The sequence below is a fragment of the Entamoeba nuttalli genome (assembly GCF_000257125.1).
Source record: "Entamoeba nuttalli P19 unplaced genomic scaffold asmbl_3635, whole genome shotgun sequence".
Classification (NCBI taxonomy): domain Eukaryota; phylum Evosea; order Mastigamoebida; family Endamoebidae; genus Entamoeba; species Entamoeba nuttalli.
In genome coordinates, this window is record NW_008576229.1 from 1 (window position 1) to 14,265 (window position 14,265).

General features: G+C 24.4%; 7 protein-coding genes across 7 annotated transcripts; 3 read left to right on the forward strand and 4 right to left on the reverse strand.

Moving 5' to 3' along the window:
- Positions 1 to 436: 436 nt before the first annotated feature.
- ENU1_075610 (hypothetical protein) lies at positions 437 to 3,004 on the forward strand (the record flags this gene model as incomplete). The annotated part of the gene is made up of 1 exon (XM_008858530.1): positions 437 to 3,004. One exon carries the CDS (start codon positions 437 to 439, stop codon positions 3,002 to 3,004), a length of 2,568 nt encoding a protein of 855 aa, XP_008856752.1.
- Positions 3,005 to 5,615: 2,611 nt separating this feature from the next.
- Positions 5,616 to 6,788, forward strand: ENU1_075620 (cysteine desulfurase, putative; the record flags this gene model as incomplete). The annotated part of the gene is made up of 1 exon (XM_008858531.1): positions 5,616 to 6,788. The coding sequence occupies one exon, from the start codon at positions 5,616 to 5,618 to the stop codon at positions 6,786 to 6,788; it is 1,173 nt and encodes a 390-aa protein (XP_008856753.1).
- A 161-nt stretch (positions 6,789 to 6,949) lies between these two features.
- On the reverse strand, positions 6,950 to 7,345 carry ENU1_075630 (hypothetical protein; the record flags this gene model as incomplete). The annotated part of the gene is made up of 1 exon (XM_008858532.1): positions 6,950 to 7,345. The coding sequence occupies one exon, from the start codon at positions 7,343 to 7,345 to the stop codon at positions 6,950 to 6,952; it is 396 nt and encodes a 131-aa protein (XP_008856754.1).
- A 246-nt stretch (positions 7,346 to 7,591) lies between these two features.
- Positions 7,592 to 8,776, reverse strand: ENU1_075640 (lecithin:cholesterol acyltransferase domain containing protein; the record flags this gene model as incomplete). The annotated part of the gene is made up of 1 exon (XM_008858533.1): positions 7,592 to 8,776. One exon carries the CDS (start codon positions 8,774 to 8,776, stop codon positions 7,592 to 7,594), a length of 1,185 nt encoding a protein of 394 aa, XP_008856755.1.
- Positions 8,777 to 8,891: 115 nt separating this feature from the next.
- Positions 8,892 to 9,944, reverse strand: ENU1_075650 (hypothetical protein; the record flags this gene model as incomplete). Its single annotated transcript, XM_008858534.1, has 3 exons — positions 8,892 to 9,221; positions 9,272 to 9,517; positions 9,564 to 9,944. The coding sequence occupies 3 exons, from the start codon at positions 9,942 to 9,944 to the stop codon at positions 8,892 to 8,894; spliced, it is 957 nt and encodes a 318-aa protein (XP_008856756.1).
- A 1,159-nt stretch (positions 9,945 to 11,103) lies between these two features.
- ENU1_075660 (Myb family DNA-binding protein, SHAQKYF family protein) lies at positions 11,104 to 11,637 on the reverse strand (the record flags this gene model as incomplete). Its single annotated transcript, XM_008858535.1, has 1 exon — positions 11,104 to 11,637. One exon carries the CDS (start codon positions 11,635 to 11,637, stop codon positions 11,104 to 11,106), a length of 534 nt encoding a protein of 177 aa, XP_008856757.1.
- A 1,771-nt stretch (positions 11,638 to 13,408) lies between these two features.
- On the forward strand, positions 13,409 to 13,957 carry ENU1_075670 (hypothetical protein; the record flags this gene model as incomplete). The annotated part of the gene is made up of 1 exon (XM_008858536.1): positions 13,409 to 13,957. One exon carries the CDS (start codon positions 13,409 to 13,411, stop codon positions 13,955 to 13,957), a length of 549 nt encoding a protein of 182 aa, XP_008856758.1.
- Between the last annotated feature and the right edge of the window lie 308 nt (positions 13,958 to 14,265).

Here is a 14,265-nt window from a genome sequence, read left to right on the forward strand (position 1 = left end):
ATCAATGATTTGTAAAACTGAGAACCAATATTCTCCATAGCACTTTTATCATACAAAAAGTTGTTTATAATGACTGCTTGAATTTTTGGGAAAGCAGGAATGTGAATATTTCCACATTGGGTTTCTATTTCACAAGTCTTTTTTGATGTTCCAAAAATGAAAGAAGTATTTGGGAATTGGTCAATAGTTTGAGTCATAAAATTAGCACAAACGACTCTACTGTGTTTTGATTTTATTTTGGTACAAGAAAAATATTGAGACGTTTCAATTTTTTAAAAGAAAATAAATGATTTAAGTAAATTATCTAGAAGAATTAAGAAATCGATAAATTCCCAGAATTTTATACTCTAGTAATAAGTCAATAAGAAAAAAAAAATAAATAAAACAAAACTAAATGTTTTTAACTTGAAAATGAGAAAAATAAAACAAACAAAAGATGACAACAATACAACCACAACAAACACCAACAAACCAAAGTCCACCTCTTCAAAAAAAGATCAAAGAAGGGACAAATTCTTTGGAAAATTCAAAGGATGATGATAATAGTGAACGTACAGAAGAAGATAGTTTCGTTTCAAGTCAAACTGAAAGTTATTCAAGTCAGTCTTCTTATTCAAGTCAATCAAGTCAAAACTCTGAAACGTCAAATGATTCTATGGAACAAATGCAAGAAATAGTTGATGCAATGCAAGTACAAATTCGACAATATAAACAATTATTAGAAACAACACAAAGTCAAATGGAAAAACAAATTATTACACTTCAAATGGATAATAAAGAATTAAAAAATAGGATAAAAGAAAAAGATGGGAAATTAATTAAAGCAGCAGATGCAATCAAAACTATGGTTAATGACATGAAAGACTTAGGAGAAGAAAAAAGAAAACTTGCAGAAGAAAGTGTTAAAGATAAAGAAGATCTAGCATCTTTATATAAGCGATTAGGACAATTAGAAAATAGTACCGGTAAAATAAATCTAAATGAACTTGAAGTATCAATAGTCTTTAAATTAGAAAAAAATCAAGTTGTTTCAGCAGAAGTTATTAAAAAGAATGTTGACCAACAAAAACAAGATTTAAAACTCCAAATTGAAGTTCTTGAAAAGAATTTAATGACAAGTAAAAGTGAGTTATATTCATTAAAATCAATAAATGAAGATCTTAATAAGCAAATTAAATCAACAGAAAATATTAAAAAAGAAGTTATTGAATTACGTAAAGAAAAATTAACTTTACAAGGAAAGGTTGATGAATTAAATACAATTATCTCTAACTTAAAGCATTCAAAAAAGAATAGTATTAGTATTAAAGGAGAATCTAATGAATCAAACTCTTTTAAAGAAGATGCTATTGATATTATTAGTAGAATAACTACTTTTAAACCACAAGGAATGTTTGACCAAACAACCTACGAAGAATTTGCTTTGTTACAAGAACAAAATGCATTTAACCCATATATGTTTACTCATGTACAAGCACAATGTACTGCTAAATTAAAAAATACATTTAATTCATTTATTAAAACATCACAAATACCTTCAATTCAAGCAATTAAGGATTATAGTGAAATATATAGTAATGTTTCAAATAAATGTTTCTTTGCTACATACCTTAAACGAGAAGCTCCTCATTTAAAAGTTTATCATGATGTACTTATTGAAATAACTCAATTTAATGCAAAATACTGTAAAGTTAAACCAACAACAACACTAAAGAAAAGTATTAATAAATTAAGTTTTGTTTCAAGTTCTAATACATCAGCTGCAACAAATGTAATGAATAACCAATGGCTAAGAAGAAGAAGAGCAACAGCCGTAAGTGTAATACCAAAATATCAAGACTATTCTTTATTAGCCAAACAATTATCTCAACCAACATTTGAAGAAGATACAAAAAAAGGAATTAATATAAAAGAAGAAAATAACTTATATAGATTACTTTGTTGGACAGGAAAAGATATTTGGGCATGTATTAAGCCAACTAATAATAAAAGTATTATTCATGTATTTAATAATATTAATGAAAAACCAATACAAAGTCTTGAAATAGAAGGAAATATTTGTGCTATTATTTATTGTAATGGAAAAGTATATATTGGTAAAACAAACAGTGTTATTGAATGTTATAATAGCAATGATGGTAGTAAGAAAAATGAATATCATTTAGAAAGTGAAGGTCCTATAACTCATTTAGAAAGTGTAGGAAGAAAAGTTATTGGATTTACAGAAGACAAAAACTATGTTGAAATAGATATTAAACATGATAAAAAGAAAGAAAAAAAATTACAATTACAAAGTGATATTCGAACAGCAGCATTAGTTGATGATTCTTTATGGATTGGTACATTTGCAGGATTACATATATATGATCCAGATAAGAAAAGAAAAACAAGTATAGTAAAAGGAATTTCAAAGAATGAAATTATTCAAGTGATAAGAGCATATGACTCAGTATGGGTTGTTATGAAAGATAATATTTATATTGTTGATATTCAATCACAAAATGTTAAAAAAGTTATTTCTGCTCCAATAGAAAAAATAAAACTTATTGGAAATCAAGTCTGGATATTACAAAAAACAGGGGACATTAAAATTTATGATAGTGAAAAACTAGAACTTGTTACTGAACATCATATCACTACAAAACCTTTAATTGACATAATTCCTGTCTTTAAAACTATAAATGAATCATCAACCTCTGAGAAAAAAGAATGGGTTTGTATTATTTGTGATGAAGATGGTAAGTTTAGTAGTGTAGGAACAAAATACCCATATCATAATTGGACTGCAATTCTTTCAACAGAAACTAATACTCACACTTGTTATAAATGTAATAAAAAATTTAATAAAGGTGGTATTTACTGTAAAAATTGTGGAAGAGTTTTTATATGTGATAAATGTAGAGAAGATATTGATTTTATCTCTTCATTAACTTCAACAGAACTTTGTATTCATTACCCAATGAAAAAACCTTTAACTAAACCTTCATTAGAGAAGAAATTATAATATAAATCTTCTCTGTTCATTTTTCTAATTTCGTTCACATAATTTATCAAACAAATACTTAATAAATAACTCAATTAACAATTATTTATTTTTCTTTTTATTATTATTAATTAATTTAAAAACTATTTACTAAACTATTTCATTAAATATTATTATTTTTTTATTTGTTTTATTAATTATTCTTATAATGTTATATTCATTAATTCTAATTAATTTTTACTAATAAACTATTTAAATACTACTTTTATTTTCCGTTAAAACTACACTCAATTTGTTTAATTGTATAACATACAAAATTTAAAATAATATTTTTGTAGTTTAATTAGATTTAGCACTTATTTTGTTCATAGTCATTATTTTTTTATAGTATCAAATAGCACTTTTATTGATTCTTTATTTTTATAAATTGACTTTGGAATATATCAGTCTTTGAAGAATTTCTGTTGTGTAATAAAATTAACAACCAACAAGTAGAAAAAATACCAAATTATTTTACAATTTTGTTGTATTTTAAAAATAAATTTATTGTTATATTGACATATTTTCTAATATTTTCTATTTGATTATAAATTAAAATTATATTGAGTTTTATATTTGTTTCTTTTAATAATATTGCTAAAAATTATTAAACTCATTTAGTTTTTTTTATAATTCAAAATATTTGGATTGATTTTCAAATATTCTAAATTTAATTATATAGATAAGAAATATCATAAAATGATGATGTTGAGTAAGTTCTATCTTACTGAGTAATCTCCATAACACTAGTTAAAACACTAGTAAATCAAGAATTGAAATAGATAACATTGAATTTAATATAATAGTAACTTCAAAAAAGACAAGAGGAAAGACATGAATAAAAAATAATACTCAAAACATATGAAATTTATGGAGTATTCATCTAAATATAAAACAGGCACAACAAATGACTAATAGCATGATTTTAAATTCAATGCATACAAAAATGACATTAATACATACAATTATTGTAAACATTAAACTAAAAGAAAATACAACAAATAGAATAAGGAAAATCACAATTACAATTAATATCTTCATGAATATTTCAGACAGTTAAATGGACAATAAATAAAGAAATACAAGAAATATTTGTTCATAGCAATATTACTTAATAATGAAAGATTATTTACTATTTTAAGAAATGTCTTTACCAATGGTAAAAATATAATGGCACTAAATACAATAAAAATTTAACAGATAAAATGACTATGGATTTATAATGAACAAAAAAATTAACTTAATCTTTTTATAATTAGGATTAGTTTAGAAAATTAAAAAAATTTTATAAAAAAATTACTACTTTTATTTTTTTTTACTCGAAAATTTTGTAACTGAACCAAAGTCTATGACTATTAATAACAATTTATTATTTTAGAATTGTTTGTTATTTAGTTATAATTATTTTTATTAAATAAATCATTGACTGAAATGTAATGAAATAACATATTGTAAAAATATTCAGAAAATACCCCATTATTATAAAACAACCAATCATCATTGACTGATTTAAAAATTCTTCAAATTTTTTTGAAATTTCAAGAGAAATTTATTAATTATTTTAGATATTCATAAAAAAGTTAATTTTTAACAATTGAACGTTAACTTTATTAAAAACAATAATCAACAAAAAAACAAAAAACCTTATCAATAAGAAACACCTAATCAATAACTAACTTTTCTATTTTTAAATAAGAAGCAGTCTTTAATAAAACTGTTAGTTTCCTTTAAAGAAGAAGAAAACTGTTTTTGTTTTCTGCTTTTAATTAAAGCCTATGTTTAAACATTGCATTTTCGCAACGTGAAGGTTCATTTGTATATATCCTTTGATTTGGATTAACTATAATAAACCCATCAAAAGGAAGATGATACAAAATTGACTTAACTTCATTATCTGAAAAAATATCTTCATCTGAGAAGAGTGTCTCTTCTTCATTACCTAATGATGAATAAGAATAAGAATTAGTTCGTTGTTCTTGCATTAGATTTGAAGAGTGATTATTTTCAGTTACACCATCAAAAAAAGTAATACTCCTTTAGAAGTTTTTAGATATCTAAAAATAGAATAGTAAATAAACAAACAATCGAATTATGAAGAATGGTTCAAATATTATATCTCCAAATACATTTTATAGAAAAAAAAGAAAATTTATTCTTTTTATTTTTATCTTTAAGAAATTTAAAAAAATTAAAAAAAATAAAAAATAAAAGAAGTTAGTCTATTTTTGAAGTATATCTTAAAATTATTTGACATTTAAATAATGAGATATTTCAAGTGCGAATACCCAATTTGAAAAGAAAGAATAACGATAATAAGAGAGTGTTCTGTTAATAAAAAGAATGATGGACAATAAAGTAGTAAAGTGAGGTTTTAACTAAAGAAAAAAAAGGATTATGGACCAACGAAGATAAAAAAAAAAGAAAAACCAATACAAATGATAATTAGAAACAAAATATTATAAACCCTTGTTACCAAATTTTGCTGACTAAGCACTTCGTTTAAGTCCCTTAAACAAAATTATCAAAGAAAGAAGAGAGTTGAAAGAATTTTGATTGTCTATATTAAAGAACTAATTAAATTCACTTTATATTCATGCAAAGTACAAAATCAGTTTATCTTGATAATAATGCTACTACTATGGTTGATCCAGAAGTGTTAAATAGTATGCTTCCATATTTTAGTGAAATCTATGGTAATCCAAATTCACTTCATGCATTTGGTCAAAAAGCTAGAAAAGCACTTTCAGATTCATTAGATATTATTTATGAATGTATTGGTGCAAGTGATGATGATACTGTTTTAATTACTGCTAATTCTACAGAAGGAAATAATACTGTATTAAAGACTATGTTAGCACGTTATGAAACAATGAAAGGGAGAAATAAAATTATTGTTTCTCAAATTGAACATCCATCAATTAGTGAATCTGAGAAGTATTTAAAAGAAAGAGGTATTGAGGTTATTAAAATGCCTGTAAATGAAGATGGTGTTGTTGATCCTAAAGATTTAGAAAGATTAATTGATGATAAAACTGCTTTAGTTAGTTGTATGTGGGTAAATAATGAAACGGGTTTAATTATGCCAGTTGAAGAATTATGTAAAATTGCACATGATCATGGTGCACTTTTCCATTCTGATGCAACTCAAGCTATGGGAAAAATTAAAGTTAGTGTTAAAGATGTTCCTGTTGATTATTTAACTTTTACTGCTCATAAATTCCATGGACCAAAAGGTGTTGGTGCTTTATTCATTAGAGCAGGTAAACCAATTACACCCTTATTACATGGTGGAGAACAAATGGGTGGTTTAAGGTCTGGTACAATTGATACACCAAGTGTTGTTGGAATGGCTGTAGCATTAAAGAAAGCAACCCATGACATTAATATTGAAAATACTTATGTTAGAAAATTAAGAGATAAACTCGAAGCTGCTCTTAGAACTATTCCTGATGTTACTATTGTTGGTAAACCAGAATTAAGAGTCCCTAATACTATTCTAGTTGCTTTTAAAGGTGTTGAAGGTGAGGCTATGTTATGGGATCTTAATAAACATGGTATTGCCGCTTCTACTGGTAGTGCTTGTGCTTCTGAATCACTTCAAGCTAATCCAACATTTAAAGCAATGAAATTTGGTGAAGACTTATCTCATACTGGTATTCGTTTATCCTTATCTCGTTTTAACACTGAAGAAGAAATTGATTACACTATTGACATTATTAAGAAATCTGTTGATCGTCTAAGACAATTATCATCAACATACGCTTAAATTTTATTTGTTAAAGGATTGACTTTCCTATTATCAATTAATTTAACATTTTTTAACATTTAGTTATGTGTTTTTTCTTTTTTTTAAATTGATTTGTTATAATTTTTTTTATTCATAAATATTCTTCTTCTTTAAAATTAAACTATATTACTCAATTACACTTAATTAAAATGATTAAAGTTCATTTGCTCTAAATAATAGTTTTCGTTATACCGATTTTGGTTCATCATATTAACCCTTAACTGAATTAATGCATCTTCAATAATATAATTGTTATTATGGAGTAATTGAAGAGCTTCTGTTTTATCAAATTTTACATAAGGAGGTGTCATGGCTTCAGCCTTAGCCATATACTCATCAATTTTTTCAGATGGTAATGCATCACATCTATAAATTAATATCCCAGCAGTCTCTGCAACATCAGAACGAGTTAATCCATCACATTTGGCTTTATTAACACATCTAGCAAAGGTAGGTCTTGATCCAGCAAAGTATTTTTGTGTAGGAATAACAGCTTGGAATTGTGGACCAGCCCTTGTATAATGTTTTGTTGTCATAGCTATTCTTTCTATTTTTTTTTAGATATTAAATTTTTTTCTTTTATTTTTTCATCTTTTCTTCATACTTAAAAATTATAAAATTTCATCTTCTCATTTAAATAATCATCTGATTAAAATTTCTAACAATCCACACACTCATTATTTATAGTAAGATATTATATATTATATCTCTACATAATTCAATGAAGATAATTTATTTGAAATAAAAAGTATTATTTAATAAAAATATTAAATTTTATGAAATTAATGAATTAATGGATCAATAAAGTCATATAACTTTTGAGTTTCAAGTAATTTTAAATGTCTGTATTTACCAAGGAAAGTTACGTTTGGAGTGAAAAGAGAACATGCCTTGAGAGACTCTTCATTGACTAATTTGTCACCATCAGAAAATATTACTTTGTATTTACTGTCGAATGAATCTCCTTCAAACTCAATTCTATAAGGTGTTTCATATCCAAGTGAATATCCACAATGAGTTTCAACACCAAAAGGAATTGTCCAATTGTATTTTTCATAGTATGCTCGAATGGAATTAGTTAAAATATACTCTGCTTTGTCTTTCATTTCATCAAACATATTATAAGCATCAACAAGATCTTTTGCAAAGAATTGTTTACCACTTTTTTTAAATACTATTAAAGGTTCATTACTCCAATAATCTGGATTTGGAGAAAGAGAAATAATTGATTGAATTGATCTTCCTAAGTCACGAGCTAATTTTTCATTAATTGGTAATCCAATATTTTCACCAACAAGTAGTTCTTTGATAGCAAGACCAGAACCAAGGAATGGAGCACTTAAAGGAATCCATTTATCAATATAAGTATCGCAAAATTCTTTTCCCAGATAATCTAGCAATTTATAAGTAATAAAAGCACCCATAGAATGTGATATAATCACAGCTTTTCTTTTTGTATTTTCATATCCAGATACAATAAAATCTTTAACAGATTTAAGATATTCATCAGAAACATCATTTGATCTCCAATCATATCCAGCACCAAAAAGATCAAATAATTCAACATATCCTTGTTTTTTCAAATGTTGAATTAATCCATGGAATGCATGTGTTAATCTTTTTACAATTGGAATTGGACAAAGGGTGTCTATTGCATAGGTATTTCCAAATTGAGGAATTCTAATAGAAATACCAGGAATATTTTCTAATTTATTTGTAATAGGGTTCCATACCCCATGTAAATACCATAAATAACAATCATCAGTAAATGAAATAGCGTCTTTCACAGTAACCCAACTTCTAAACCAATCTTTATGTCTACTACATTTTTGTGGAAATGGTTGATAATTATTATCAACATCAATTTTTGATTCAAGAATAGTAGACATAAGACCAGGAACAAGGATAACTGGTTTTCTTTCAATAGCAAAAGAAAGAGTAAGTAATGTTAAAAGAAAGAAAGTCATTTATTAAAGAATTAATTAGATCAAAAGAAAGCAAATTGATAAATGTTCATTTTTTGTATCTTTCATTAAAATTCTTAAAAAATAAAAAAAAAAGAACAAAATAAAAATCTCTAAATTATTTAGAACGAGTTTTTTGTTCTTGTAATTGTTTCCATTGTTTTTGAATACCACTGATTAATGAATTAAGTCGTTGAGTTGTTTCTTTTAATTTATTATTAGAATATTTTGAACTCATTTTTTTTAAGAATTTTATTCTATTTTGAACCATATCTTTTTGAATAACTCTTCCTTTATCTAAAATGGATTGTAATATACTTCTCTTTCTATCAAATATTTGTTTTCTTAATGAATTTATTTCTGAAACATATTTCTTTTCTTCTTCTGTTGTTTTTTTTAATAAATTAAATAATTTGTTATAATTTGTTGATGCACTTTCTGTTCCAATCTATTAATTATGTTATTGTTTTAATTGTTATTTGTAAAAATATAACAAACTCTTCCTAATCGGATTGATACCATAATAGCATCAATTCCTTCTAATACTTTTTGTGTCTTTAAATGTGATTCTTTAGATTTAAATTGTACTTTTTCATATCGTTCTTGAAGTGAAATAAGTTGTTCATCAGTTTTAATATCTTCAATTTCTTCCATCATACCGTCTGCAATTTTTGTTATTACTGGTGCGTATTTTGGCATTCCTTCATATACAGGAATTGATGGAATATCTGCAATAGAAATAAACTATTTTTTAATATATTTTTCTATTAATTTACTATAATAAACAAACATCAGGATTCATTCTCATACGATTCTCGATCTTATTTTTAAATAATATTTTATGTTGTAAATGTGGTGGTAAAGCATTAACAGTGTTTTGAAGTACCTTAACCCATTTAGATTTTATTTGTCTAATACGTAATAACTTTTCTTTTAAAACTTCGATGATGTGTGCTGTTCTAACAAAGTCAGCTTTACAAATTGAATTACGGATATCACCAAATGCTGAATCAATATCGTCAAGTGTTTCTTTTTCAATATCTTCTGTATCAGAAATGTGTGTTTCTGCTGATAAGATTGAGTCCTCAACGGCTTGAAGATGGTCAGTACATATGTGAATTGGTACTGCCATTACTACTATTAAAATCCCAAAAATTAAGGTTATTTTCATTGTAATATTATAATTTTTTTAGTTCGTTGATTTTTGTTTTTTTTTAAGTTCTTCTTTTTTTTTTTCTTACTTCTTTCTTCAAATTTGATTATTAATACTAACAAATAATTCTTTGATTAAAATAAACAACTTTCTGGTTATCATTATTCATTATTAATCAACATCATTCTCTAATAATATATTTCAAAAGAGAAAAAAAAATATTTTTAGTTAATACAAAGTAGAACCAAAACTAAGTATATATTATCTGGTATTCATCCATAAGAATATTTTCTTTCAAATAATTTTATATTAGAGTTAATTATATAAATATATTAAGTAATTTTATTAATTAGAACATAAAGAAATGAAGAGTTGAACCAAACAAACAATAACTTCTTATAATCTATATACTATTTTTTGTTTGGTCATTTTTAAATTCTATAAAAATGATATTTTTCAATTCAACAATTATATTGTTCATAAAAATTACTGGTATTGAAAAATAATGATAATAACGACTATCAAAATTTTTATATTAGACTATCATAACAGTCATTTTTTCAATTTATTACTCTAAAACATACTGACGTTAAAATATTAAATAAAATACATTTACATGATATTATTTTATTGTATTACTGATAAAAGATTGTTAAAGTTTTTCTTCAATATTATACCTTGACATTAAGAAGATTAGAAGGAAGAAAAGGTTTGTTTTCTTAATATTTGTAATATTTAAGTATTTATTAACAAGTTAAAATCGATAATAAATAATAAAATTGATAATAATTTTAACAATATCACTAGATTCTTTATAGGATTGAATCTTTATCAGTTATTAACTACTTATTTAATTTTATATTTAAAAATCCAAAAATAAAAATGAAAGATTAATCCTATTGTATAAAACAAAAGCAAAATAACTTAATCATAGACAAATGTACTTTTGGTAATTGAAATGGATTGCATTATTCTTCAAACATTATTTAAAAAAAGAAATAACAAAATTACATATATATTTTATACTGAAAGAAACCTTAAAAATGAATGAACTAGCAATACAATTTCCTTACTTTCTCTAAAAAGAAGGTTTCATCCAATTAGATGAAAAAGATGAATAAGTAAACGAAGGAGAGGTGCGTGTAGAATATTGAGGATGTGGTTTTTCTATGAATAATTAATAACATAAATCCAAAGTAATTAAATAACAAAATAACAAACCAAGAATTCCATCTATTTGAATATAATCAGTACAATTCCTCACAGGAGAGAACGCCGAAGATAAACCAGTTGTAGAGTCTCCAATGTGGTCCTGAAACTGAGGTGAAGGAGGACAACTATTACTTTTTATTATACTTTGTTGGACTGAAAAATTTTTTAATGGAGCTAAGGTAAATGGTTGTGGTGGTGCTGTTTTATTTAATTTAAGAAAGTACTTTTGTGCATGACTTCTAATTTGAACAACTGTTTTCGTTCCAATATATTCTTTAATTTTTTTCCAGTCTTTATGAAAGAGAGCAAGACCTTCAACAAATTTAGCATGTTCAGCATCAGTCCACACTTCTCTTTTTTTAGTGATTGTGTATTGTTTCCTTTGTTTTTTAGTATATACTAAACGGTTTGATGGTAATGGAGATGATGACGTAGATTGTGATGAACCGGGAGAAAGGGGGTATTGAGGAACGAAAGAATCATGAGGTGAAATTGACATAATTTTATTGATTCGTTTGTTGAAGATTCTTTGGTTAAGTATTTTTTACTTTTATATTGAATAGTTTTTATATTAGAAAGATATGGTTTATTTCAAAGTTGTGAGATTTTTGTGAATGAAAAAATTTAAACACCTTAAAAAATGAGATTTTAACGAAATTCTAGAGTATGTCAAAACATAAAATACCGAGATTGTTATTTGATTAAAAGACATGTGATTATGTCTAACACTTAAATACATTAAAACAGCAAAAAAATGAGTCTGAATGAGCCAGTTTATGAGGCAAAATGAAATAGAATGTTTGATGGCAAGTTTTCCTAATATTAATCCAGGATTGATTGAAGAAGAATATTTTTCTAGAAAAGGAAATTTAGATAATATTATAGAACGTTTATTAGAAATAGAAAATGAATATACCATTCAAAGCTCAATGATTGAAGGTATTAATTATGGTGCTGACCAATCAGGGTTGAAGTCAGAGCCATGCTATATTACAAAGAATTATATACCATGTAATTTTCAGTCAATCTTTACTAAACCAATTGAAAAGTAAATAAAAATCCATGAACAAATTCAATGAGAAAGATGAAAAATAAAAATGAAATGAGTGGTAAATTAAGGTGTTAATATCACAATTTATATCTTTTTTTTAGACATCAATAAAAAGTATTTTTAGAAGGAAAAAAGTTCAAAGGATAAATAACTTAAAATTCAAAAAATATACTCAATAAGAATAACAGGATAAATCCCAAAGAACGAAAATGATGTTATGAAAAAAAATTACAAAATACTAACAAATATTTCTCCTTTATTAAAACACTTCACTAGATTAATAAAAAATTTTTTTCCATAAAAATGAGTGGAATAAATATACTTTAAACAAATAATTTCAATAAAATATAAACATAAAGAGGTTTTTAAACTTCCAACAAAGGAATAAAGTAAATCATTTAAAATTATTAAATAAAATGGAGGAGTAATAACAAAGGTAGAAGGGTTATTAAAAAAAGAATGAAGTCCCAAATTTTATAATGAGAAATTATTAAAGATAAAAGCTTAAAAATAACTTTGTTTTATTTAAAGGATAGAAAATAAGTAACATTAGTTTATGGTTTTATTTATCTCCCTAAATATGATAAAATTAACTAAGCTCAAATTAATGACACAACAAAGCTATATTTATCAAAATACTACTAAAAATAAACAATAGAATATTCTTAATTAGATTCAAGGTTATTCAATTTAATAAAATTAAATGATGTATGTAATTATCTAACTAACTTAATTCAATTAAATATTCTATTTGTTTTTATTATTTTAATTAACCAAATTAACGTTATAATTTCAATAACCATTATTGTAATAAGAAGCAGTATTAATAATAATGTTCAGAAATGCAAAAAACAGAAATATTAATAAAGGAGATGAAAGACTATGAAAATGCATACTCATCAGAATTATCTTATAAAAGTTATATAAAATTAGTTAGAACAACATTAAAGATATATAAAGAACTTAATAAGTTAAGTATTTAAGAAATGGAAATTAATTATCTAAAATAATCATAATATGTTCAAACATTGATAAACAATCGAATACTCATTGACATAAATTAATAATGACACTTTTGCAGAGGAGAATATAGAATATATTTATCATATATTTATTTCATTTAAAGTCTTACTTAAAAAATTTATTTTTTTTATTCCTCAATAAAGAGATATTGCTGATTTTTTCATTTTTTTAGACAATTTTTTTAAAATATTTCATTATGAAAAAAAGCGATAAAAGAAGACAATATAAATTGTCTGATAACCATTCATGCTTGACTGCTACTTTACTTTCTTTGATGTCTAAATGCTTCAAATTTACTATTTCTTTTCCTAATAAAATACCATCAAAAACTTTGTTATTTCCTAAAGTGAAAAGAATACAAACAATAGATGGTGATATTATTGATACTTATTCAATAATTAAAAAAAGGATTCTTCAACAACGAAGTGAATCATCTTCTAATGGAATTAATCAAAAAACTCCAAGACTAAATTTTGAAAGAAGATTTGAGCTATTTCATTTTCTTCAGGATCTTGCAGCATTAAATGAATGCTGTTTTGTTCATAATTTTATTGAAGAACATGGTGGAATAAGTGGAGATTTTTATATTACTTATAACCAGAAGATACTCACTAAAAATGAAATCCTAACCCTTGGTTATAAAACCTTACAACAAATATACCAAAAACCAGAATTATTTGATAAGAAAAAACTAAGAGTGTTTGATTTTAATGATTTATCAGAAGAGTCATTATCAAAACAATAAGACTTAACTTGTTATTGATATTTTTTTAATAACTCTATTTATAATTTATATGTATCGAATATAAAAAAGTTCATTCTAAAATGTAAAGGAATTAGAGGTTCTTTTATTTTAACTTATCTATTAGAAAAAAAAATTAGAGTAGTGTTAGTTTTGTAGAAAAGCAAATTTTTTCATGTATGCTATAATTAAGAAAGTTTTAACTTAAAGAAACTGTAATAGTTCTAACTTAATCTTTGAATGTCTTATGCTATGCTCTTATTAATAACAATTAACTTAAGTAAATTATATTATTATTCTTAAAAGTCATT